General features: G+C 40.7%; 1 protein-coding gene across 1 annotated transcript; it reads right to left on the minus strand.

Annotated features, from left to right (window-relative positions):
* Positions 1-1566: 1566 nt before the first annotated feature.
* Positions 1567-2139, minus strand: LOC138895668 (uncharacterized). The gene has a single exon (XM_070180382.1). The coding sequence runs from the start codon at positions 2137-2139 to the stop codon at positions 1567-1569; it is 573 nt and encodes a 190-aa protein (XP_070036483.1).
* Positions 2140-26560: the final 24421 nt, after the last annotated feature.

Raw genomic sequence — 26560 nt, forward strand, 5'->3', positions numbered from 1 at the left:
TCAACTAGGCCAACTCAACCCTCGGAAATAGCTTTTCCCCTAAAATTTGCCTCCACAAGGCTAAAATCTAACGAAAATTGACCTAATATCATCAAACTATGCAAGGGAAACAATTACAATAGATAAAGCTATGATCTTTAGACTTTCCAAAAAAGTCAACAAAAGTCAACTCAGGGCCCGGTCGGTCAAAACCCAGGTCCAAGGATAGATTTCGACTATCCATAACCCCACGAGTTAATATATATGATTAGTTTCATAATCCGAGTCCAAATCGACTCTCAAAATTTAATTTCTCACTTTTCAAAATCTTGACAAAATTTTCCCATTTTTCCTCTTTGATTCACATAATTAGATGTTAAATCTTAGATGTAATTATGAAATATAGTTGGAAATTGATTAGAATCACTTACCCTATGTTTGTAGATGAAAATCCCCTCTTCAAATCGCCTCCTACCAAGTCTAGGGTTCTAAAATATGAGAAATGAGACCAAATCCTGACTTTCTTACCTTTTGTTCAGTTGCAGATGTTGCAATTGCAAAGAATTCCAAGCAAATGCGGCAACTGCCCAGCCTAAGTTGACTTCGCAAATGCGACAAATGGGTCAGCAAATGCGAACCCTGTCCTTTCGCAAATGTGACAAAAGTAGTCGCAAATGTGAACTACCCAACTCAGATCTAATCTTCGCAAATGCGAACAAGGTGTCACAGTTGCAACACCTGAGACCCCCTGCTATGTTTGCAAATGCGAGGCTGGTGCTCGCAATTGCGATATTAGAGAACCAGCACACCATATATTCCTATTTCAGTTCAAATCATCCCGCGACGCGTCTGAAACTCATCCGAGCCCTCGGGGCTCCAAACCAAATATCCACACAAGTCTAAAAATATCATACGAACTAGCTCGCATGATCAAACACAAAAATAACAACTAAAACTTTGAATCGGACACTAAAATACATGGATTTCAAAGTAAATTTCAAGAACTTCTAGAATTGCAACTACGTGTCCGAATCCTATCAAATCAACTCCAAACGACACCAACATTTGCACACTAGTTCTAAATAGCATAACAGACATATTTAAAGTCCCAAAACCAAATTCTGAACCCGATAGCCAAAAGTCAAATTACAGTCAAACTTCTTAATTTCAAATTACTAATTTTTGGCGAAACAGCACAAATCAACCGACAGACTTCTGAATTTGATTCCGGGCATATGCCCAAGTCTAAAATTATGATACGAAGCTATCAGAGCCATAAAAATACTATTCCGGAGTCTTTTTCACAAAAGTCAGCCATTGGTCAACATAAATAGCACAAGCTTCTAAGCCAAGAATCAACCCGAAATCTTTCCAGAACAAAACCAATCAACCAAGTAAGTCATAAAACCATAAACACACATGTGTGAAGCATCAAAAGGGGAAATGGGGCGCAATTACAAAAATGACCGGTCGGGTCATTACATTATCCCCCTCTTAAAACATACCTTCGTCCTCGAACGTGCATAAGGATATACCTGCAGTGATGAGTAGATGAGGATAATGACTCCGCATGTCTTGCTCGGTCTCCTAGGTTGCCTCATCGACCGAATGAACCCTCAATTGAACCTTCACCAAAGCAATGTTTCGTGATCTCAATTTTCGGACCTGTCTGTCCAAGTTAGCCACCGACTCCTCAATATAAGTCAAATCGTTATCGCATTGGATTGAGCTGAAGTCTAAAATATGAGACGGATCACCATAATACTTCAAGAGCATCGAAACATGGAATACCGGGTGAGCCGCCGATAGGCTAGGTAGCAATGCAAGCTTGTTGGCCACCTCCCCCACTCTCTCAAGGATCTCAAAGGGATCGATATACCTAGGGCTCAACTTGACCTTCCTCCCAAACCTCATCACACCCTTCATGGGTGAAACCCGGAGAAAAATCTGCTCTCCAACCATAAATGCAACATCACGAACCTTCCGATCAACATAACTCTTCTGTCTAGACTGAGCTGTATGAAGCTGATCCTGAATCAACTTGACTTTTTCTAAGGCATCTAGAACAAAATCTGTGCCGAACAACCTAGCCTCTCTTGGATCAAACCAACCAACTAAAGAATGACACTGTCTCCCATACAAGGCCTCATAAGGAGCCATCTAAATACTCGATTGGTAGATGTTATTGTAGGCGAACTCCGAAAGCGAAAAGAACTGATAACAAGAACCCCCAAAATCCATAACACAGGCACTAAGCATACCCTCAAATATCTGAATTGTGCGCTCAGACTGTCCATCCGTCTAGGAGTGAAATGTTATACTCAATTCAACCCGTGTTCCTAACTCACGCCGCATAGGTATCCATAAGCACGATGTGAACTACGTACCTAGATTGGGGATAATGGATACTGGCACATCGTGGAGACGAACAATCTCGCGGATATAGATCTAAGCTAGCTGCTCTGAAAAATAGGTGGTCACCACCGATATGAAATGAGCCGACTTGGTCTACCTATCCACAATCACCTATACCGCGTCAAATTTCTTCTGAGTCAGTGGGAGCCCAACTACGAAGTCCATGGTAGACCGCTCCCATTTCCACTCGGGAATCTCAAGTCTCTGAAGCAAATCGCCCGATCTCTAATGCTAATACTTCACATGCTGACAATTTAGGCACCGAATCACATACTCCACTATGTATTTCTTCATTCTCCTCCACCAATAGTGCTGCCTCAAATCCTGATACATCTTAGCGGTACCCGGATGAATGGACTACCGCGAACTGTGGGCCTTCTCAAGGATCATCTCATGCAACCCATCCATATTGGGTACACATAATCAGTCCTGCATCCGCAACACACCATCATCTCCAATAGAAACCTTCTCGTTATCACCGTATTATACCGTGTCCTTAAGGACAAGCAAATAGGGGTCGTCATACTGACGCTCTCTGATGCGATCATATAAAAAAGTCCGAGAAACCATGCAAGCAAGAACTTAAGTGGGCTCCGAAACATCCAATCTAACAAACTGATTGGCCAAGGCCTGAACATCCATGGCTAGTGGCCTCTCTCTACTTCCGGTATATATGCTAAACTGCTAAAGCGCTCCGCCTTTCGACTCAAGGCATCGGCTACCACATTGGCCTTCTTGAGATGATATAGAATAGTGATATCATAGTCTTTAAGAAACTCTAACCACCTCCGCTGTCGCAAGTAAATATCTTTTTGCTTGAACAGATGATGTAGACTCTGATGGTTTGTATAGACCTCACAAGGGATACCATACAAGTAGTGCCGCCAAATCTTCAATGCATGAACAATAGCTGCCAATTCCAAGTCATGGACTAGATAATTCTTCTCATGAACCTTCAACTACCGAGACGTGTAGAAAATTACCCTACCGTCTTGCATCAACACCGCACCAAGGACTACGCGTGACACATTATAATACACAGTGTAAGACCCCGAACCTATAGGTAACACCAACACTGGGGCTGTAGTCAAAGCAGTCTTGAGCTTTTGAAAGCTCATCACACACTCCTCGGACCATTTGAAAGGAGCACCCTTATGGGTCAATCTGGTCATAGGTGCAATAATGGATGAGAAACCCCCTACGAAACTGAGATAATACCCAGCCAAATCAAGGAAACTCTAAATCTCAATAGTTGAAGACGGTCTGGGACAACTTTGCACTGCTTTAATCTTCTTTGGATCTACCTTAATCCCCTCACTGGACACCACATGACCCCAAAATGCCACAGAATCAAGCCAGAATTTGTGACAAATCAAGCAAAAATTCACATTTTGAGAATTTTGCATACAACTTCTTCTCTCTCAAGGTCTGGAGCAACATTCTCAGATACTACTCATGATCTTCCCGACTACGGGAGTATACCAAGATGTAGTCATTAAACCCAATGACAAATGACTCAAGGTGTGGCTGAAATACACTATTTATCAGGTGTATAAATGTTGATGGGGCATTGGTCAGCCCAAATGACACCACATGGAGCTCGTAGTGACCATACCGAGTCCTGAAGGTAGACTTTGGAATATCCGAATCCCGAATCTTCAGCTGATGATACCCTGACCACAAATCAATTTTTGAGAACACTCTGGCACCCTGTAGCTGACCAAATAAGTCATCAATGTGCGACAATGGATACCTGTCCTTCATTGTAACCTTGTTCAACTGCCGATAATAAATACACATGCGCATAGAACCATCCTCCTTCTTCATAAACAAAACAGGAGCACCCCAAGGCGACACACTAGGCCAAATGAAACTCTTATCAAGAAACTCTTGAAACTGCTCCTTCAACTCCTTCAACTCTGTTGGGGCCATATGATATGGTGGGGGTAGAGATGGGCTGAGTGCCCGGCAACAAGTCAATACCAAAGTCGATAACCCTATCAGGCGGCATGCCCGGAAGATCCGCTGGAAATACATCTTTGAAGTCTCTCACTACCAAAATTGACTCAACGATAGGAGTATCAACACTAACATCTCTCATGAAGGCTAGATAAGCATCACACCCCTTATAAACTATAAATTGAGCCTACAGAAATGACACAACCCTGCAAGGAACATAATAGCATGATAGGGCGACAACTAGTATAGCCAATGTCACCGTCTGGGCGGTACAATCTAGAATAGCATGATAGGGAGACAACCATTCTATGCCCAGGATCACATCAAAGACTACCATACTAAGAAATAATAGATCGACTCTGGTCTCAAAGCCACCAATAACAACTAAACAAGACTGATACACACGATCCACAACAATAAAATCTCCCACAAGCGTGGACACATAAATAGGAGAACTCAAATAATCATGAGATATATCCAAATACAGAGTAAAATAAGATGTCACATATGAATAAGTGGATCCCGGATCAAATAAAACTGATGCATCTCTATGAAAAACCGGAACTATACTTATGATGACCACATCTAAAGCGACTGCCTCCGTCCTACTCGAAAAAATATTGAATATGGCTTGGCCTCCCCCTCTAGGGAGACCTCTACATATCTGTCCCCCACCCCTAGCTAGATATGCAGGTGGAGCGGCAACATGAGCAACAACTATGGCCTGTGATGTCTGTTGACCTGAATGAATCCGTTAAGCCTGAATAGCCTGTGGAGGTGCACCCCTCCTGAGTCTAGGGAAGCCCCTCACCATATGACGGGTATCACCACACTCAAAGCAAGCTGTAAGTGGGCGTGGCTTCTAGGACTGGCTGGGGCATGGTCGGCTGGACTGATCACTGAAGGAACCCTGTGTAGGAGGTCCGTTAGAAAGTGGCTGAGCGAAGTGTGCAACCTGAGACCCCGGGATAGCCGGAGCACCACTAGAAGCTGGAAGTGCTGAATGAACTAGATGACTTACATAGCCTCTGCCATGACGGGCTATAGCTGCAACACGAACACCACTAAATCCTCTAGTGCCTCGAGGCCTTTTAGACTCCTTGTCCTCTCTCTCACGGCCCCACATATCCTCTAACATTCGTGCGATCTCTACCACCTGCTAATATGGGGTTTCTGTCTCCAACTCTCGATTGGACAAATCACTAAATCGGATAGCATACTATGACACTGTCATAGTACCCTGGCGCAACTGCTCAAACTCTGCACGCCACACAACCCGAAGGATCTGGGGAACAATCTCTCTCAAAAACATCTTTGAAAGTTGAGTCAATGTAAGTGAAGATGCATCGGCTGGGCTACCCTACTCGTAAGCCCGCCACCACTGATACGCTGCTTCTGACAGCTGGAATGTAGTAAAAGCAACTCCACTCATCCCCACAACACCCATGGTGCGGAGAATACGATGACGCTTCTCTAGAAAATCCTGTGCATCTTGTGAAGCTAAGCCACTGTAAGTAGGAGGGTTATATTTCTTGAACCTGTCAAGTCTAAGCTGCACTTCCTCAGATGCCATTTCCCTAAACTCGAGTGGTACCGGAATAACATGCTGTACTAGCATAACCTCTGGGACCTGATCAACATGGACTCGCTGCTCTGGAGTACGGGCCGCGGGAGTCTGAGCTCCTCCCCTATCTTGAGATATGGCTAGTGCAAGTGGAATCAACCCCGCCTAAGTTAGAGTACCGAACATGCTCAATAACTATGCGAGGGTCTCCTGAAGTGCAGCGGTGGCAACAGGCGCCTCGGGTTCCTGCCCCCCAATTGGAGCTACTGGTGGCTCATCTGTCACAGCTCAGGAAGGTGATCTAGCTGCACTATGTGCCTCTCCTCGGCCTTTGCCCCTACCTCGGCCTCTCGCGGCTCTAGCAGGGGGCGCGAGTGTCTGATTATCGGATCCAACATTGCATGTCCTCACCATCTGTGAAAGAATAGAAAGTCAAAGATTTATATTTCGAAGTCAACCAATTCGCAAGATAAGGAATCAAAGAAGTGAAGTTTCCTAACAATTCTGTAGCCTCTCGAAGATAAGTACAGACATTTTCGTACCGATTTGCAAGACTCTACTAAACCTGCTTATGACTCGTAACGCCTATGAACCAAGAGCTCTAATACCAACTTGTCACGACCCCAATTTTCTTCCTTAGGATGTCGTGATGACTTAGTCTCTAAGACTAGGTAAGCCTTAAAAATGAAATATTATGACAGAAATAAAGGCTAAAACATAATATAAACTAACAAATCTCAAAAATATCTCGAAAACTAAAACACAACTACAATGCTCCCAAAACCCGGTGAGATTGAGTCATAAGCTCTTCAGAATATTCCAAAAACACCTATTACAACACTGTCTAATAAAGGAAACAACAGAATGAAAGGATAATGGAAGTTGACTCCGAGACCTGCGGATGCCGAGCTGGTATACCTTGAAGTCTCCGAAAAACATCTACAATCAAATACTAACGTTTAGCACGGGCAGATGTATCTGGATCTGCATAAAAAGATGTGCAGAAGCGTAGTATGAGTACACCACAATGGTACCCAGTAAGTATCAAGCCTAACCTCGGTAGAGTAGTAACGAGACTAGGTCAAGACACCTACTAGGAAAAGATAAATGGAATAGAAATATAATAACTAGATGTAATGGAAAACGGAGAGATGAATAACAATGAAGCAGTCTAATAATGTAAAGCAATGACACAATTATAAGCCTAAAGACAATGATAAGAAAGCAATGAATGAGAACCATAGTTAGTCAAATACGGAACAAACTGATAAAACAAAAAAAAGCAACAAGAACAGTTTAACCAATAACTCTTTCCAACATGAGATGCACGACAAGAATCACAACCGAGGTACCGCCTCGTATATAACTAGAATCACAACCGAGGAATCGTCTCCTATTCACATTTCTCAATTTCAATCACAATCTTTCTTTATACCGCCACGTGAGCCTTAAATAAGATAGTTATGAAACTTTTTTTCCCTTACATCGCCGCATGCACATTAACCGCTATTCTTATATCGCCGCATGCGCATCAATATTACAACACAATAACAATTCACACCACATGTAACTTGCCAAAAATTAACAATATCAATATTTCCACAACAATAGCCTGTGGCTCAACCACAATGTGTACAAGAAATTCAACAACAACAATGAATGTGAATTGCTCAATAAGGACGATATCTAAACAATTAACAACTTCGTCTCAATGTGTTAACGACTTTCACATTCTCAACACCAACAACTCAACAAGAAGATATTTCACGAAATAACAACTTCAATTACAGGTAATTCAACAATTAGAGGTGTAACAAAGCAATATGGAACGCAATAAATTAAACTAGGTATATAAGAGCACACAACAAGCAATAGGTAGAACAAGTGTTAACAAAGTCAAATAAGGCACGTAAGGATACACTAACACATGTAAGAATATATTAACAATGAGAATTAAAATATGATATGACAATTCAATTAAAGTCATGGAAAGAGTCTAATTAACCTAAACTGGTCAAATACCACATGAAACCCATGTACCCACTCATCACTTTGCGTACACGATTTTCACATAACAAAAATAGCATAATCAATCCCAATTCCTAAGGGGTAGTCCCACACCCAAAGTTAGACAAGATACTTACCTCAAATAGGCCAACAAAACCCTCGGAAATAGTTTCCCCCCTAAATTTTGCCTCCACACGGCTCAAATCTAACCAAATTTTACTTAATATCATCAAACAATGCAAGGAAAATAATTACAATAGATAAAGCTATGATCTTTACTCTTTTTCGAAAAAGTCAACAAAAGTCAACCCAGGGGGCTCGCCCGGTCAAAACACGGGTCCATATATATGATTAGTGTCAAAATCCGAGTCCAAATAGACTTTCAAAACTCAATTTCTCAGTTTTCAAAAACTTGACAAAAGTTTCCAATTTTTACTCTTTGATTCACATAATTTGATGTTAAATCTAAGATGTAATCATGAAATATAGTTGTAATCTAAGAATTCATTGCAAATGCGGCAACTCCCCAACCTACATGGACTTTGCAAATGTGACAAATGGGTCCATAAATGCGAACTCTGTCCCTTTGCAAATGCGACAAAAGTAGTTGCAAATGTGAACTACCCAACTTAGGTCTAATCTTTGCAAATCCGAAATTGCGACACCTGAGACCCCCTGCTATGTTCGCAAATGCGAGGCTCATGCTCGCAATTGTGACATCAGAGCACCAGCACTCCAGATATTCCTGTTTCAGTTCAAATCATCCCACGACACATCCGAAACTCATCCGACACCTTGGGGCTCCAAACCAAACATCCACACAAGTCTAAAAATATCATAAGAACTTACTCGCGCGATCAAAATATAAAAATAACATCTAGAACTACGAATCGGACACCCAAACACATGCATTTCAAAGTAAATTGCATGAACTGCTAGAATTGCAACTAAGCGCCTGAATCCTATCGAATCAACTCCAAACGATACCAAATTTTGCAGACAAGTTCTAACTAGCATAAAAGATCTATTTCAAGTCCCAAAACCAAATTCCTAACCTGATAGACAAAAGTCGACCTATGGTCAAACTTCTAAGCGTCCAATTGCCAATTTTCGACAAAATAACACAAATTAACCCACAGACTTTCGAATTCGATTACGGACATACTCCGAAGTCCATAATAAGATATGAAGCTATTGGAGCAATATAAATACCGTTCCGGGGTTATTTTTATAAAAGTCTACCATTGGTTAACATAAACATATTAGGCTTCTAAGCCAAGAATCAAAGGGTCTAAATCAACCCGAAATCTTTTCGAAACAAAACCAATCAACCCCGTAAGTCATAAAATCATAAACACACATGTGCGAAGCATCAAAAGGGGAAACATGGCGCAATTACACAAACAAGCGGTCATGTCATTATAGTTTATTATGCTCATATAGTCATTTAATCGAATAAACCATTAAAACAAGTAAAATACAAAATCAATCAAGGCATAAAGTAGTCTATAATATCAGACAATAACATTCATTTGGAAAACTTCCCTCAACCAAGGCTACGCAAGACACATACCACATCTAGGCTAGTCTAAAGCTCCAAAAATTGCCTCTGACTGGCTCAAATCTAGCCAAACATCAACCAAGGAAGTCAAACATTGCTATAACAAGCAATCCCAATTAATAAAGCTTTGATGTTTGAAGATTTTCCAAAAAGTCAACAAAAGTCAACTTGGGCCCACGCGCCCAAAATTCAAAAAATAATACCAAATCTCGATTCCCCGTAATTCGAGGATTCCAAATATATGATTAGATTTTAAATACGAATCCAAATTGGTACTCAAAGCCTCAAAATACATTCTCTTAGGTTGTAGATAGAAATCCTAAATTCTACTTCAAAATTCCATATTTTAGGTGTTAATAAGCCATGTAGATTCTTGAAATATAACCACAAGTGAGTATAAATCACTTACCCGTTAGTTTTGTATGAAAATCTCCTTGGAAATCGCCCCTCTCCAAGTCTAAGGGTTCAAAATATGAGAGAATGGGCTAAAAATCCCAAAATTTCCAACTTAAGTAGTCTGCCCAGGGGTACTCTTCGCGATCGTGGCCCAAACCTTGTATTCGCGAAGCATAAAATGAATCTTCCCTAAAATACTTCTTCATGAACGTGAAATCACCCCCGTGAACATGAAGCCTTCTACCCAGCCTTCATCACGAACACGACACTGCCTTCGCGAACGCGAAGGCCAATCTCCCAGCCTCATCTCTTCCTTCACGAATGTGACTCCTTCAACGTGAATGCGAATCACCACTGCCACAAGCCTCTGCGAACGTGACTCACCCAAAGTGAACACGAAGAAAAAATGACCCCCATACCAACTCCTTCATCACGAATATGAGACTCTCCTCGCAAATGCGATGAACACCAGACACCAACATAAATCAGCCATCATAAACATGCTCCGGGTGGTCGGAATCTTACTAGAGCCCTCCAGGACCCCGTCCAATCATAAATACAAGTCAATAAATACTATACGGATCTATCCAAGGCCTCCAAATACATACATAATCATTACATCTAAGAATCAAAGATCAAACCACTAGTTGAACTTCTCTTAAGTTCAAGAACTTCTAAACTTCCACCGAGGGTCTGATCATGCCTAACCACTTCGGATCTCAACCAAACATTGCATACAAGTTCCATGCAACAACACAACCCTATTCCAAGTCCCAGAACAACAATCAGAGTTGGATAACCTCAAAGTCAACTTCTGGTCAAACTTAAGAACTCTCCAATTCTTTAAATTGCCAACTTTCGATTAATAGAGCCAAAATCCTTTAGGAACGTCTAAATTCAAATTAAAACATTTGCCCAAGTAAAAAATTACCATATGAACCTTTGAAACCATTAAATCCTGATTCTTAGGTTGTTTACTCAAAATTCAAACCTTGGTCAACTCTTCCAACTTAAAGCTTACATAATAAGAATTTCTCTTCGAAACCACATCTGAACCTATCATAAATCAAAACCAACCGTATTAGCAAGTCATGATACATCATATGAAGCCACGCAAGGTCTCAAATCACAGAAAGTAATGCTAGGACTCAAAATGACCGGTCGGGTCATTACCAAAATTATCCCAAGAATGTATAATAAGCTAATTCCTTACTATTATCCCACTACGACTAAGTACTATCAACTCTATATTTAGTACCTTGTAGAATTGAAATATTAGTGACTTCGTCCTGTAGTTTTCTCTGCTCAACATCACCCATTACTTTGAAGTATCAAATTTTCTTTTGTCAATTAATGTTTCTCCCATTACTTAAATGGAATGGAACATCTAGATATTTAGAGGACTCATTTGTTATTTATTTGCCTAGTTCTTGTAAAACTAGTTTACTTCTAGTAGTATGTCTTACTAAATGATCAATTTCTAGAAATCTGACATTTTTGTTAATAATTTTTTATTGCCTTATTTTATTTAGGATAATAAAATAAACTCCTTTCGTTCTATGAGGGTCAAAATAAACCCCTTATTTTATTGCCTTATTTTATTTATATTTTTGTTAATAATCTGACACGGAGGGAGTTTGGTCATATTGATGTGCATCAAGTTTGGTGCGATCGCACCTGCGGTGGTGAGGTGCGCAGGTGCGAAGCCGCACTAGCGAGATTAGGATGCACGGATGCGGTGATGCGTTGGGCAGGGGGTGTCCACAAATACATAGGTTTTATCACAGAAGCAACCATGCATGTGCGCTTCATGGTTCGCAGAAGCGACACGGCAAATGCGGTGTCTTGGCCGCAAAAGAGGATATTTGGGATTTTTGTTATTTTCACATCTGCGATGATTTTTCGGCAGATGCAACTGAGGGTCCGTAAAAGCGAAAGTACTCAGCAGAACATGTTATATTCGAATGTTTTGGTTATTTTATCACATTTTGAGTTTTAGAGATCGGATTTGAACGATTCTTGAGGCGATTTTCACGATTTGGACCGGGGTAAGTATTTTTGACTCGAATTTGATTATTTTACATGATTCCATATTTGATTTTGGCATTTGATTGATGAATCTAAAAGAAAAATTGGGGTTTTTTGTTAAATTCTTTCTAAAGTAAATTATTGGATTTTGAACATCGATTCAGAGTAGGATTTGAGTAAAATTATTATGGTTGGACTCGTATTCGAATGAGTTATAGAAATTTATGAGTTTTGTCGGGTTTTGAGGTGCGGGCCCAGGTTGACCTTTTAGTTGACTTTGAGTATTTGATTAAAGATTCGACCTTTATTGTTTGGTTTGTTTCCTATGACATTATTTGATGATTTTGAGTTGCTTTGGCTAGTTTCGAACCGTTTGGAGGTCAATTCACATGGGATGGTGTTTCTAGAGTTTTGGTTTGGCTTGCTCGGTATTGATTTTGCTTGTTCGAAGTAAGTAACATATATAAACCTAGAATTGAGGGTATTTATCCATGGAAACTATGATATTTGAGATATGTTAGGGGTGACACACGTGCTAGGTGACGGGCGTGTGTGCGTGCTCCGGGATATTCATGATCCGGGTAGTTCCTAGGTTATTATATGCCTTGTTTTGCTATCATGATTCTTCGATATGGAGCTTGAGTTAAATTTGTGACACATTGTGATATTCCGTGCTGTATAATTGGATTATGTTTTCGTGAGATGTTGGCATATGGAGACTTGAGCGACTGATGACTGATGTGGGATAATGAGCCATGTTGTGAGTTATGTTGGATTCGGTTGCATGCCATAACAGATTGATAATTTGATGGTTTCATGTTTCAACATGTATATTGATTATTGATTTTGAGGTGATGCGTACGCCCGACTCATATTGGGCCAAGCAGTGCTCATTAGGGGCAATATGTGCATCGAGCCCCATGATTGGGCCATGTGATATTAATTAGCGTTTGGGCCAGGATCTGCCCTTCCAGAGTCTAATATTACAGTGAGTGCATGCATAGTGATTTATATGTGCTTTGGTGAGGGGCATTTATGCCAGGCACCTATACAATGCAGAGTGATTTGGTATGTGATGGCAAGGGAAATTTGTGCCAGGCACCCGTACAGTGTTGAGTGATTGTGTGTGTGATGGTGAGGGTCATTTGAGTCAAGCACCTTGAGTGTGCTAAGAGTGAGTGTAATTGATGATGGCACTATGATATTAGTGACTTGATATGTATATTTGATATGTAGGCATATTGATGTATTTTCCTCATGCTAGATAGCAATATGGTGTTATTGGCTTGGCATGTATATTTGACATGTAGGCATAAAGATGTATTTACCTCATGCTAACTGGAAAATGAAAAATCATATCTATTGTTGAAAGTTTGGAACAATCACAGTTCTTTGATAAACTCATTTTTAGTGACTTTGGTGAAAGATTCGTTTTAACTGTTATAGTTGTAAAGCATGTCTAATTTTTCCATATTTGTGAACAAGCTGAACATGATGTCTTTTAAGTTATTTATTATTACTGTCATCATTATATCCTATGTTATTGTTGATCACTAGTGTTGGACATTGACCTTCTTCCGAGCTCGTCTCTACTTTCAACGTGAGGTTATGTTTGTTACTTATTGAGTACATGGGATCGGTTGTACTCATACTGCACTTCTACACCTTGCGTGTAGATCTTGGAGCTGATGTTGCTGTGTATGGATGGAGCTAGCATTGATTATATACATTCTCTTCGAATATAGCTGCCACTTGTCCTTGGTATCTTTACATTTGTAATTTATTTATGTATATTCCAAATATGTTGTATTTATTTTCATACCAGCTTTGTAAATCTAAGTCTTAGTGGTTCATGACTTGTACTACCAATTCTTGGGTTATTGTATGGGAATTTAGTTATTTGGCTTACTTAGCAGGTTGGGTTAGGTGCCATCACGACTAGATGTATTTTGGGTCGTGACATTGGGGTATCAATGCCCTAGGTTCATAGGTTTGAGTCATGAACAAGTGTCTAGTAGAGTCTTGCGGATCAGTATGATGACGTCCATACCTATCTTCGAGAGGCTACATGGCATCTAGGAAATGTCCCATCTTTCTTTCCTTATCGTGCGGTATTTATTCAGCTTGAAGCATATATCTTCATTTTTTCCCATTCACTTGTATGTTATATTGAGCACCGGGTATCAGCTATGCACCAACGACTTGTGATGTCGTTGATGAGGAACGAGATATGTTTTTTATGTTCTAAGCATAGGCCTTTGTGGAGGACTTGAGACCAGATTCAGACCACAGCTTGGGCTCGGTGGTTTCAATTGTGTGAGTATGTACTTTTAGACTTATATGTCCGATAGTATAACTAGGAGTGGGATTTATGGCTCAGTGAGTGGTTGTATAGCTATATGATATGTGTTATGTGACTCTGGAATGTGCTTAAATGGTTTGGATGTGACGAGAAGGATTTCACTTCGGATGTGAAAGGACTATGGATGCTCGAGTTCTGTCGTGATATGTTGTACAATCTTGAGTTATGAGTATGTTAAGGGTTTTTCGGTTGTTCATTGGTAGGATGAAGCAGACTCTTATGTCTTGTTAACAGGTTCAGACTTGGTAGGATTTAGTGATTGCATAGTGGTTGTGGCTATGGAAGGGCATAGAGAAATGCCAATTTGAGGCTAGGCAGGTGGGTTATCTCCTGTGGGATATTTTGAGGATGTGTGATCCCTATGATGTTATATGAAGAGTTTTGTTTATATCAATGGGTTATATGTGTTGAAATTTATATTTGGATGGCATAAGGAAGTTCACACGATTTCCACAGGGATGGATATACGCTAAGTGGATGAGTTGAGGTATCTTATGATTAGGGCTACATGAGTTCATGAAGGATTTGGCTGAATTACAGTGCACGATTAAGGCAGTTAGGGAGTAAGGGTGTTGTGGAATTATCGGGTGTTATGTTCTATGGCTTTGAGCCAAGTAGGTAAGTCTGCTATTAACGATCAGGTTGCATGGTCATGAGTTATGTTAGTTTTGGTATGCGACATACTTCTGGACCAGTTATGACTTGAAGAGTTTGATTTCGAGGATTACTCGAGTGAGAAAATTGTTGCATGTACGATGTGCTATACCTTATGGGAATATAGGAAATCTTAGAATGATTCGGGTAGGTTCTTCTTGGTGGATTTAGTATGCAAGGAGAAAGGATTCACTCGGTTGCTTAAGTTGGGGTTGCTTCCTAAGGTATTTGTGTGCTTATAGAGCATAAGTTGTTTGGCTTGTATTGGCGGTGTATTTGAGATTAGAGCAGAGTGGATAACTTTCGAGAAGGTTCTAATGAGTTCATGATTCATATGTGGTATTTGAGGATTTTCTGGATTATTATATGGGAAAGATCTGAGATTTTCATTGGATGGTGTCGAGACTTGCGGTATTTTTGTAACATTAGTGATTCTACATTTTAGTATCATAGAGGTTAGAGAAATAGTTTCAGTTTCTAACATGAGTGGGCATTTTGGTTACAATACTATTGGATTCTTAAGAGGGAATACGATAGCTTATGGGCTTAGGACGATGTATTTGCATGCTAGGATCTCTTGTGATGAGCTTTGGTTAAGGATTGTATTGTACTGGAAAGAAGAAGTGTTAACTTGAAGGCAAGTCGAGAAGGATTCAAGGAAATGGGTCAGCTTCATAGTGATTCAGGTCGGCATGGTAATAGATATGATCGGTTATTTTGGTTCTCTTGGTATGGTGAGGCTTTACCGGTGTTCTGTGGCAATACTCTTAGGTTGAGCGATCTGCGTGACTTGGTTGAGTTAGATGGATTCAGTACTGATGGATTGGTTATGTACAAATGGGTTTTGAAGAGTTCTCGATGGTTTCAACCACGGCTTGGGATGGATGTTTTCGGCTGGCATGAGAAGTATGTTGTGTGTTGTGATTTTTCTCTTGGATAGGGGTCAGGTGGAAGGTGTCTGGCTGACGGAATATGTGTCCTGCTTGTGATTCAGGGTTGATAATGAGATTCTAGTGATTTCATATGATGGCATGATAAATGCAGTGCTATGTGTGGGATCAGAGATTTCTATGTACAAAGACGCGGTTCTGTTTGAAGGGAAGGTCATGAGTTCTAGATAGTATGAACAGTTTCAAATGTTTAGAAGAATTTTGGCACTATATAGTACCACTTGAGAAGGGTGCGCATTTTGGAAGGCACACTGTGTTTTGATTTGCGGATGCTCGACTGGTATCACGATAATTCCCTGATTGATCGACTGCTGATGTTCAGATTTTGCTATGTGGCACGAAAGAATTATGTTCAAATTATGGAAGTATGTTATGTGTTGTGATTTTTCTCTTGGATGGGGGTTGGGTGGAAGGTGTCTGGCTGACGGAATGCGTGTCCTTATTGTGATTCAAGGTTGATAATGAGATTCTAGTATTTTCATATGATGGCATGATGAATGCAGTGCTACATGTGGGATCAGAGATTTCTATATACAAGGATGTGGTTCTGTTAAAAGGAAAGGTCATGAGTTCTAGATAGTATGGACGGTTTCAGATGTTTAGAAGAATTTTGGCACTATATAGTACCACTTGAGAAGGGTGCGTATTTTGGAAGGTACATTGTGTTTTGATTTGCGGATGCTCGACTGGTATTACGGTGACCCCCTGATTGATCGACTGCTGATGTTCAGATTTTACTATGTGGCACGAAAGAATTATGGAAGTATTTCTCATGAGATGATTGTGTATGAGGGATGTGATATCCATTTGAGTAATGGAGTTGGGATCGGACATGGAGATTCTTGTATTCTAGGGATTTGAAGACTGGGAAGTTCTCAGAGGCAGATTAATCCTTGGTTACGGATGATGAAGGTATGTTAAGAGGTTAACGACTGATGGTATGTGTTGTGGATAGGTTTTTGTGGACCTTTTGGAGGATATCTACCTATTTCGGGAGGATAAGAGTTGATTTGGAGGCTACTGGTAGGCCTAATGAGAATGTGTATTCTTCATCGGGTCGAATTTGTTTACCTAGCACGACTATTGTTGAGCGTGTGTCATTTGGTTAGAGTTAACCTTATTCGTGTTCTGTTATTTCCCATTTGTTACTCTCCTATACTATGATGGGTTGTAAGATTGTTGACTATTTGCACGCCTTATGCGGTTTTTGTTGGGCTTTGTGGCAAAATTTGGGTGCAATGGTCCTTGGGGGTGTTGGATGATGGATTGTACCTTGGTTATGGTCTTCCTGTCTGTGGTATATTGTGCTAGTCATTTCTCCATGGTTATGGTTATACACTTCGCGTGTTTGTTGTTGATATGCATATGGTTGTTGATTGTGAGTATCGTGGCTTGACGTATTCCGTGTAGACAAGTGTTCGGATTGGGTCACGTATTGCAACGAAGTTACGTTGGAATATGAACCTTTGTGCTTATTTTGTGTGTTTTGTTTATCCTTTGTGTGATGGGTTCATAGCATTGCACCTTGTGGTGGTATTTGTTGAGCTTGTGAGATGGTTCTTTTATTCGATTCTATTTCCATTATTGGGTACATTCGAGTTATTACTTCTTTGGTGCATGCAATGCATGGTACTTGGCTCGAGGTGGTGCTGGTGTGGCATGTCGGTCGAGCAACTTGTACTGGATGAGATGAGGTTATTGGACCAGGAATGAGAGCTATCATATTTGATTAAGGTATGTATGGAAGAATAACGTCACTAGCCAGCTTAGATTTTGGCTATGGTTCTTGTCGGGCGAGATAGCTCCATTACTTGTTGATCTGATGAGCGGTTATGAGCTTATACACGTTTCATTTATCCTTGGCAGTGCACGAAAGTTCAGAACGAGGTTTTATTTTATATCAGGTTTGTTACTAGTACCGGGTTTGTTATTGAGCAACTATTGTGGTCTGAAATTATTCTATAAATGTCATAGTTATGTGTTATATCATATGATTCTATTTTGGGGTTATGGTTATAGCTTCATATAGCTTGTTCAGACTTATAAAGTGTATAGATGCAAGAATCGGGTCGTATAATGAGTTTCAGATGTTGGAGATAGGGGTCTAAGGTTTATGGACTAAGGTCGAAATAAGGATCTTCAATTAGGTTGTGTTTTCAGGCTTAATTATATGGATTGGGGTGATGTGGGATCACCCATGGGTGTGTGCATATGAGTTTATGTAGTGCTTTGATGGCTTTGGAACGACTCTTGATACATTCGAGGGCGAACGTATGTTTAAGTGGGGAAGAATGTAATGACCCGACAGGTCGTTTTGAGCATTTGTGTTTCATTCGTTTGTTTGAGGTGTTTAGTAGCTTTATATGATGTGTTATGACTTGCGTGTCTGGTCTGTTTTTATTTTCGAGTGGTTCGAGATTGATTTTGGAATAATTCTCACTTTAGAAGCTTTAAGTTGGAAGAATTTATCGAGTTTGAGTATTTGATATCAGATCGGAGTTTTGATGGTTCCGTTAGGTCCGGATGGTGGTTTTGGACTTGGACGTATACCCTGATTTGCATTTGGATGTTTCTAGAAGGTTTTAGCTCTAATTTGTGAAAGTTAGCAATTTATATGTTTGGAAAGTTCATAGGTTTGACCGAGAGTTGACTTTGATGTTATCGAGTTCGGATTATTGTTCCAGAAGTTGGTATAGGTTCTTTATGTCATTTGGAACAGATGTACGAATATTGAGGTGAATTCGAGTGGTTTAGACGTGTATGGCATAAGTTTGGAATTTGATAATTTGGAATAGTTCGTTAAGTTTGATTTGAGGCGCGATTCATGGTTTTGATATTTTTATGGGTGATTTTAGGCCTTGAGTAGGTCCGTATTATGTTTTGGGACTTGTTGGTATATTTGGGTGGGATCCCGAGGGGCTCGGGTCGGTTTCAGACTACCCGTAGAGAGTTTGGTCATTTTAGGGTGTAGTAGGTCTGGTGCTATCGCACCTGCGGTGGTGAGGTACACAGGTGCAAAGCCGCACCTGCGAGAGGAGGATGCACAGTGTGGTGATGTGTTGGGCAGGAGGTGTCCATAAATGCAAAGGTTTTGTCGCAGAAGCGACCGCATAAGTGCGCTTCATGGTTAGCAGAAGTGACACCCTAGATGCAGTGTCTTGGCCGCAGAACTGGATATATGGAATTTTTGTTGTTTCCGCATCTGTGATGACTTCTCCATAGATGCAGTGTCGCAGATGCAACTGAGGGTCTGCAAAAGCGGAAGTACTGGGCAGAACATGTTATATTCGAAGGTTTTGGTTATTTTATCACATTTTGAGTTACAGAGAACGAATTTGGACGATTCTTGTGGCGATTTTCACGATTTGGATTGGGGTAGGTATTTTTGACTCAGATTTGATTATTTTACATGATTCCTTCTTTGATTTTGGCATTTGATTGATGAATCTAAAAGAAAAATTGGGAGTTTTGTCAAAGCATTTCTAAAGTGAATTATTGGGTTTTGAACATCGATTCGGAATCGGATTTGAGTGAATTAGTATGGTTGGATTCATATTCGAATAGGTTGTCGGAATTTGTGAGTTTTTTCAGGTTCCGAGACGCGGACCCGGGTTGATATTTTGATTGACTTTGAGTATTTGATTAAAGATTCAACATTTATCGTTTGTGTTTGTTTCCTATGGCATTATTTGATGATTTTGAGTTGCTTTGGCTAGTTTAGCCGTTCGGAGGTTGATTCGTGCGGGATGACATATTTAGAGTATTATTTTGGCTTGCTCATATTTATTTGGCTTGTTCAAGGAAAATAACATATCTAAATTTGAAATTGAGTGTATTTATCCCTGAATATATGATATTTGAGATGTGTTGAGGGTGACGCACATGCTAGTGACGGGCTTGTGTGCGTGCACTGGGGTATTCATGATCCGGGTAGTTCTTAAGCTATTATATGCCTTGTTTTGCTATCATGCTTCTTCGATATCATGTTTTCTCCATCTGTATGAATACGTGAGATATTATTCATGCTAGAAATCATGTCTAGGCTATCTACTTAATTGTTTGAGATAAGATAGGGCTATTTTTGCCATCTTGTGCTACTTGCCTTAGTCATAGTCATAATATTTACTCATGATTGTTACATCCGTATGTTATATTTTTATCTCTATGCACTTTTGATATGTTGTCTCACATGTAATTGGTGTCTTTGTACGTGCTGCGAGTTTGAGATGAATTTGTGACACATTGTGATATTCCGTGTTGTATAATTGGATTATATTTTTGTGAGATGTTGGCATATGGAGACTTGAGCAGTTGATGACTGATGTGGGCCAGAGAGCCATGTTATGAGTTATGTTGGATCGGGTTGCACGTCACAACTGATTGGTATTTGGATCGGGTTGCACACTGCAATAGATATATTAATTATTGATTTTGAGGTGACACATACGCCAGGCCCATATTGGGCGAAATAGTGTTGATTAGAGGCGACGCGTGCACCAGGCCCCACAATTGAGCTATGTGATATTGATTAGCGCTTGGAGCAGGATCCACCCATCTGGAGTCTGATATTATAGTGAGCGCATGCACAATGATTCAAATGTGTTTTGGTGAGGTGCATTTGTGCCAGGCTCCCCTGCGCTGCTGAGTGATTGTGTGTGTGATGGCGAGAGGCATTTGAGCCAGGCACCTTTAGTGTACTGAGAGTGAGTGTACTTGATGATGGCACTATGATACTATTGACTTGTCATGTATATTTGACATGTTGGCATAGAGATGTATTTTTCTTATGCTAAATGGCAATAAGGTGCTATTGACTTGACATGTATATTTGACATGTAGACATAGAGATGTATTTTCCTCATGCTAACTGGTAAATGAAAAGTCTTATATATTGTTGAAATTTTGAAAAAATCATAGTTCTCGGATAAACTCATATTTTAGTGACTTCGGTCAAAGATTTGGGCTTTAACTGTTATACTTGTAAAGCACGTCTAATTTTCCCATATGTGTGAACAAGCTGAACATGATGTCTTTTGAGTTATTTACCATTACTGTCATTATTATATCCTGTGTTTTTATTGATCAATGGTATTGGACATTGACCTTCTTCCGAGCTTGTCACTACTTTCAACCTAAGGTTAGGTTTGTTACTTATTGAGTACATGGGGTCGGTTATGCTTATATTACACTTATACACCTTGCATGTAGATATTGGAGCTGATGTTGCTGTGTATGGCGGGAGATGGATTTTAGGTCATGACAATGGAGTACCCGTTATAGACAATTGAGGTGTAATCTTTTGTTCTGATAGGTAACTCATTAATTTTGCAAAAACGATAATCAATACCTTGATTATATTGCAGTGACTTGATATATTTTTATGACACTTTTTCATTTTTCGCCTTATTTTCCTTGGATAGAAAGACAGAAATTTAGAATCCGAAGTCAAAATCTCGCACGATAAGGAATCAAAGAAGTGAAGCTTTTCCTAACAGTTCCATAGCCTCCCAAAGATAAGTACATATGTCTCTGTACCGATCCGCTAGACTCTACTAAACCTGCTTGTGGCTCATAACACCTATGAACCTAGAGCTCTGATACCAACTTGTCACGACCCCAATTTCTCTCCAGAGAATGTCATGATGGAACCTAGTCTTTAAAACTAGGTAAGCCTAACCATTATACAGAATAACTGAATATAAGTTGAAACTCAAACCTTATCATCTGAAATAAATAAAAACTGCGATTCAAAATAGTTACAACTCCCAAAACCTAGTAGAATAAGTCACTAGCTCTAAAGGGAAATGCTAAACATCTCTATACATGAGAGTCTAATGAGAATATGGAAAAATAACATAATAAAGATAGAGGGGGATTCCGAGGTCTGCGGACGCTGGCAGAAATACCTTGAAGTCTCCACGCACAGGCTAGCTTACTAATACCTGGTCTGGTAGGAAGAACCTAGATATGCACAAAAAGATGTGCTGAAGAGTAGCATGAGTACACCACAACGGTACCCAGTAAGTGCCAAGCCTAACCTTAGTAAAGTAGTGACGAGGTCAGGTCAGGGTCCTACTAGAAATAATAGGAAGCAAGGCAGAAGATATAATAATATAATGAAATGACTGAGAAGTGAATAATGAAAATTTACAGAAAGATAACAACACGGGATTCAATAAGATAACTACAACATGTGAGGAAAACAAGATTCTTACATGTTATTAAACAAGAACAAGAACAAGAACAACAACAACACATCAAATAGAGGTAAACAATAGCGGCGCTCCCGAGGTACCGTCTCGTAGTCCCAAAAGTAAATATCTCACACAACAGGGAAACTCCCAAGGTATCGCCTCGTAGTCCCAAAAGTAAATATCTCATAACGGCACGACAGAAACCTCGTGAAAACAATGAGAACCACATGACAGAAACCTTGTGCCACAATAACACTCCGAACGGAAACAACCTCGTGCCACAATAAAATAGTTATCTCAACAAAAGTCATGAAACCAACACATAACAAATGGAACAATGAAATTACAGCAAGAAATCCTACAGTTAAGGAATGAATACGAAACAAAGGAAGCAGGTAATTCAAGTAAGCATGTTGCACAAATTGCAAGTAAGAGTTACGACACGTAGACATGCGATATTAGGCTAAACATGATGACTAAACATGCTAGAGTAACTCAGTTAAGGAATTGAAAAGGAAACTACTTAGCAAAAATTGAATTTTTAACATTTTACCCGAGTACTCACTCGTCACCTCGCGTACACGACCTTCACGTATTGAAAATACCATGACAATACCAAATCCTAAGGGGAGTTTCCCCCACACAAGGTTATACAAGTCACTTACCTCAAACCTCGCTCAATAAATCAATAAGAATGCCTTTCCCTCGACTTTCCGACTACGAAGGACTCAAATGTAGCCAAAATCAATTATATACTATAAATATAACTATAAAAAACTAATCTAAATAATGAAATTATGACTTTAACAAGGAATTGAAAAATCGCCCCCCAAATTTCTCAACCCAAATACTTAACTAAATGAAGAAATTAATGAAATCAGAAATGAGTCAAGAATCCTTACCCAAATGTTTTCTTTGAAAATCCCTCTTAATTTTGTCTGAATCAGAGCTCTCTAGGTCAAAAAATGGAGAATTAAATCAAACCCTCGAACTTAGGCCTTTTCTGGCCAGTCAAAACACATATGCGGACCAAAAATCTCTTCTGCGATGCCGCACTTGCAGAAAAACCATCGCAAGTGCAGAAAACACCCAAGTCCAGGTCTTCTGCTTCTGCGGATAAGGGCCCGCAACTTTGAGACCGCTTTTGTGGGAATGTGACCGCACCTGCGACCACTGGCGCTTCTACGCCCCTGCCATAGCAGAAGCAAAGGCGCTTCTGTAATAAATATCCTGCTTCTGCGACCACTGCTGGGCAAGGACAACTCCGCATCTACGACTCAAAGCTCGCTTATGCGAGTCCGCACCTCTGCGGCCAATCCCACCGTAGGTGTGATGACAACAGAACCAGCCCAACATCAGCAATCCTCTAAGTACAAAAATGATTTGATGATAATCCGAATCACACCCAAGTCCCCCGAAACCCTGCCCGAATATACCAACAAAACCTAAAATATCATACGAACTTAGTCGAGCCTTGAAATTACATCAACCAATGCTAATAATATGAATTGCGCATCAATTCAAGCCTAATGAACTTTAGAACTTCTAACTTCTACATTCGACGTCGAAACCTATCAAATCAAGTCCGATTGACCTCAAATTTTGCACACAAGTCACAATTGACATGATGGACCTACTCTAACTTCCTGAATCGGAATCCAACCTGGATATCAAAAAGTCCATTCCTGGTGAAATTTTCCAAAAATCATCCAAGTTTCCAACTTTCGCCAATTAATTCCCAAATAACCTACGAACATCCAAATCAACATCCGATTACGCTCCTAAGACCAAAACCACCATACAGAGCCATTGGAACAAACAAAACTCCATTTCGGAGTTGTCTTCACACAAGCCAAACTACGGTCAACTCTCACAACTCAAACTTCACACTTAGTGACTATGTGTCCCATTTCACTCCGAAACTCTCCCAAACCCAACGCCGAGCATCCTGGCAAGCCAAGTAACCATAAAATGAAATAGAAGGGGCAATAAATTAGGGATTAGGGCTAATACTCCGAGAACGACCGAACTGACCGAGTCATTACATCCTCCCCCCATTAAAACAATTTGTTCATCCTCGAACGAGCATAGAGACATACCTGAAGTGGTGAAAAGATAAGGGTAACCATTGCGCATATCATTCTTGATCTCCCAAGTCGCCTCCTCGACTGGCTGGCCACTCCACTAAACCTTCACTGAAGCAATGTTCTTTGACCTGAACTTTCAAACCTGCCTGTCCAAAATGGCCACTGACTCCTCAACATAAGATAGATCCTTGTCCAACTGGACTGAGCCGAAGTCTAACACATGAGATGGATCGCCGTGATACTTCCGAAGCATAGAAACATGTAACACGTGATGAACTGCAGATAATTTAGGTGGTAGTGCAAGTCTGTAAGCCACCTCTCCAACCCTCTCAAGAATCTCAAAAGGCCCGATATACCTTGGGCTCAACTTGCCCTTCCTCCCGAACCTCATAACATCCTTCATGGGCAAAACTCGGAGCAAGAACCGCTCCCCAACCATGAATGCAACATCGCGAACCTTCCGATCCGCATAACTCTTCTACCTGGATTGGGTTGTACGAAGTTGATCCTAAATCAATTTAACCTTTTCCAAAGCAACCTGAACCAAGTCTGTACCTAATAGCCTAGCCTCGCCCGGCTCGAACCAACCCACTGGAGACCTGCACCGCCTACCATACAAATCCTCATACAGGGTCATCTTATTGATCGACTAATAACTGTTGTTGTAGGCAAACTCCACAAGTGGCAAGAACTAACCCCAAGAACCCCCAAAATCCATCACACACGCACCAAACACATCCTCCAATATCTAAATAGTGCGCTCGGACTGTCCGTCCGTCTGAGGGTGAAATGTTGTACTCAACTCTACCTGAGTACCTAACTCATGATGTACGGCTCTCCAGAACCACAATGTAAATTGCATACCACAGTCAGAGGTGATAGATACCGGCATGCCATGAAGTCTGACAATCTCGCGAATGTTAACTTAAGCCAGCTGCTCCGAAGAGTAAGTAGTAGCCACAGAATGAAATGAGATGACTTGGTCAATCTATCCCCAATCACCCAAACTGCATGGAACTTCCTCTGAGTCTATGGGAGTAGAACAACGAAATCCATAGTGATTTGCTCCCATTTCCACTTCGGAATTTCTAGCTTCTGAAGTAATTCCCTTGGCCGCTGATGCTCATACTTCACCTACTGATAATTTAGGCACCAAGCTACATATTCCATGGTGTCTTTCTTCATTCGCGTCCACCAATAGTGCTGCCTCAGGTATGGGTACATCTTTGCGGCACCTGGATGGATAGAGTACCGCGAACTGTGAGCATCCTGGAGAATCAACTCACGCAAACCATCTACATTAGGCACACATAGCCTGCCCTGCATCCATAATACACCGTCATCTCCAATAGCGACTTCTTTGGCATCATCATGCTGAACCGTGTCCTTAACGACAAGTAGATGGGGGTCATCATATTGACGCTCTCTAATACGATCATAAAGAGAAGACTGAGAAACCACACAAGCCAAAACTCAGCTCGGCTCGGAAACATCCAATATGACAAATTGGTTGGCCAAGGCCTAAACATCCAAGGCTAATGGCCACTCTGCTACTGGTAGATATGCTAAACCGCCCAAACTCTCCGCCTTGCAACTCAAGGCATCGGCCACCATATTGGCCTTCCCGGGATGATATAGAATCTTGATGTCATAATCCTTAAGCAGCTCCAACCATCTCCGTTGTCGCAAGTTAAGATCCTTCTGTTCAAACAGATGCTGTAGACTCCGGTGATCGGTGTAGACCTCACAAAGGACACCATAAAAATAGTGCCACCAGATCTTCAAGGCATGAACAATAGCTGCTAAATAGAGGTCGTGGACAAGATAGTTCTTCTCATGAACCTTCAACTGTCTAGATGTATAGGCAATCACCCAATCGTCCTGCATCAACATCGTGCCGATACCAATGCACGACGCAACACAATACACCATATAGGACCCCGAACCAGTAGGCAACACCAACATTAGAGCTGTAGTCAAAGCAGTGTTGAGCCTTTGAATTCTCTCCTCACACTCCTCGGTCCACCTGAACGGAGCACCCTTCTGGGTCAATCTTGTTATAGGTGCTGCAATAGACGAGAAACCCGCTACAAATCGGCGGTAATACCCCGCCAAGCCAAGAAAACTCCAGATCTCCGTAGCTAAGGACGGTCTAGGCCAACACTGCACTACCTTACTCTTTTTCGGATCTACCTTGATCCCCTCACTCGATACTATATGACCCAAGAATGCCACTGACTCTAGCCAGAATTCACACTTTGAAAATTTTGCATGTAATTTGTTTTCTCTCAAGGTCTGAAGCATAGTCCTTAGGTGCTGCTCATGATCCTCCCGATTCCAGGAGTACACTAGAATGTCGTCAATAAGTACAATGACGAACGAGTCAAGATAGGGCTGAAATACA

Source organism: Nicotiana tomentosiformis, chromosome 7 (assembly GCF_000390325.3).
Source record: "Nicotiana tomentosiformis chromosome 7, ASM39032v3, whole genome shotgun sequence".
In the NCBI taxonomy this organism is placed as follows: Eukaryota; Viridiplantae; Streptophyta; class Magnoliopsida; order Solanales; family Solanaceae; genus Nicotiana; species Nicotiana tomentosiformis.

Excerpts from the sequence above, each read along its gene's own strand:
- LOC138895668 (XM_070180382.1), bottom strand. The coding sequence starts at position 2,139 with ATGGCTCCTTATGAGGCCTTGTATGGGAGACAGTGTCATTCTTTAGTT.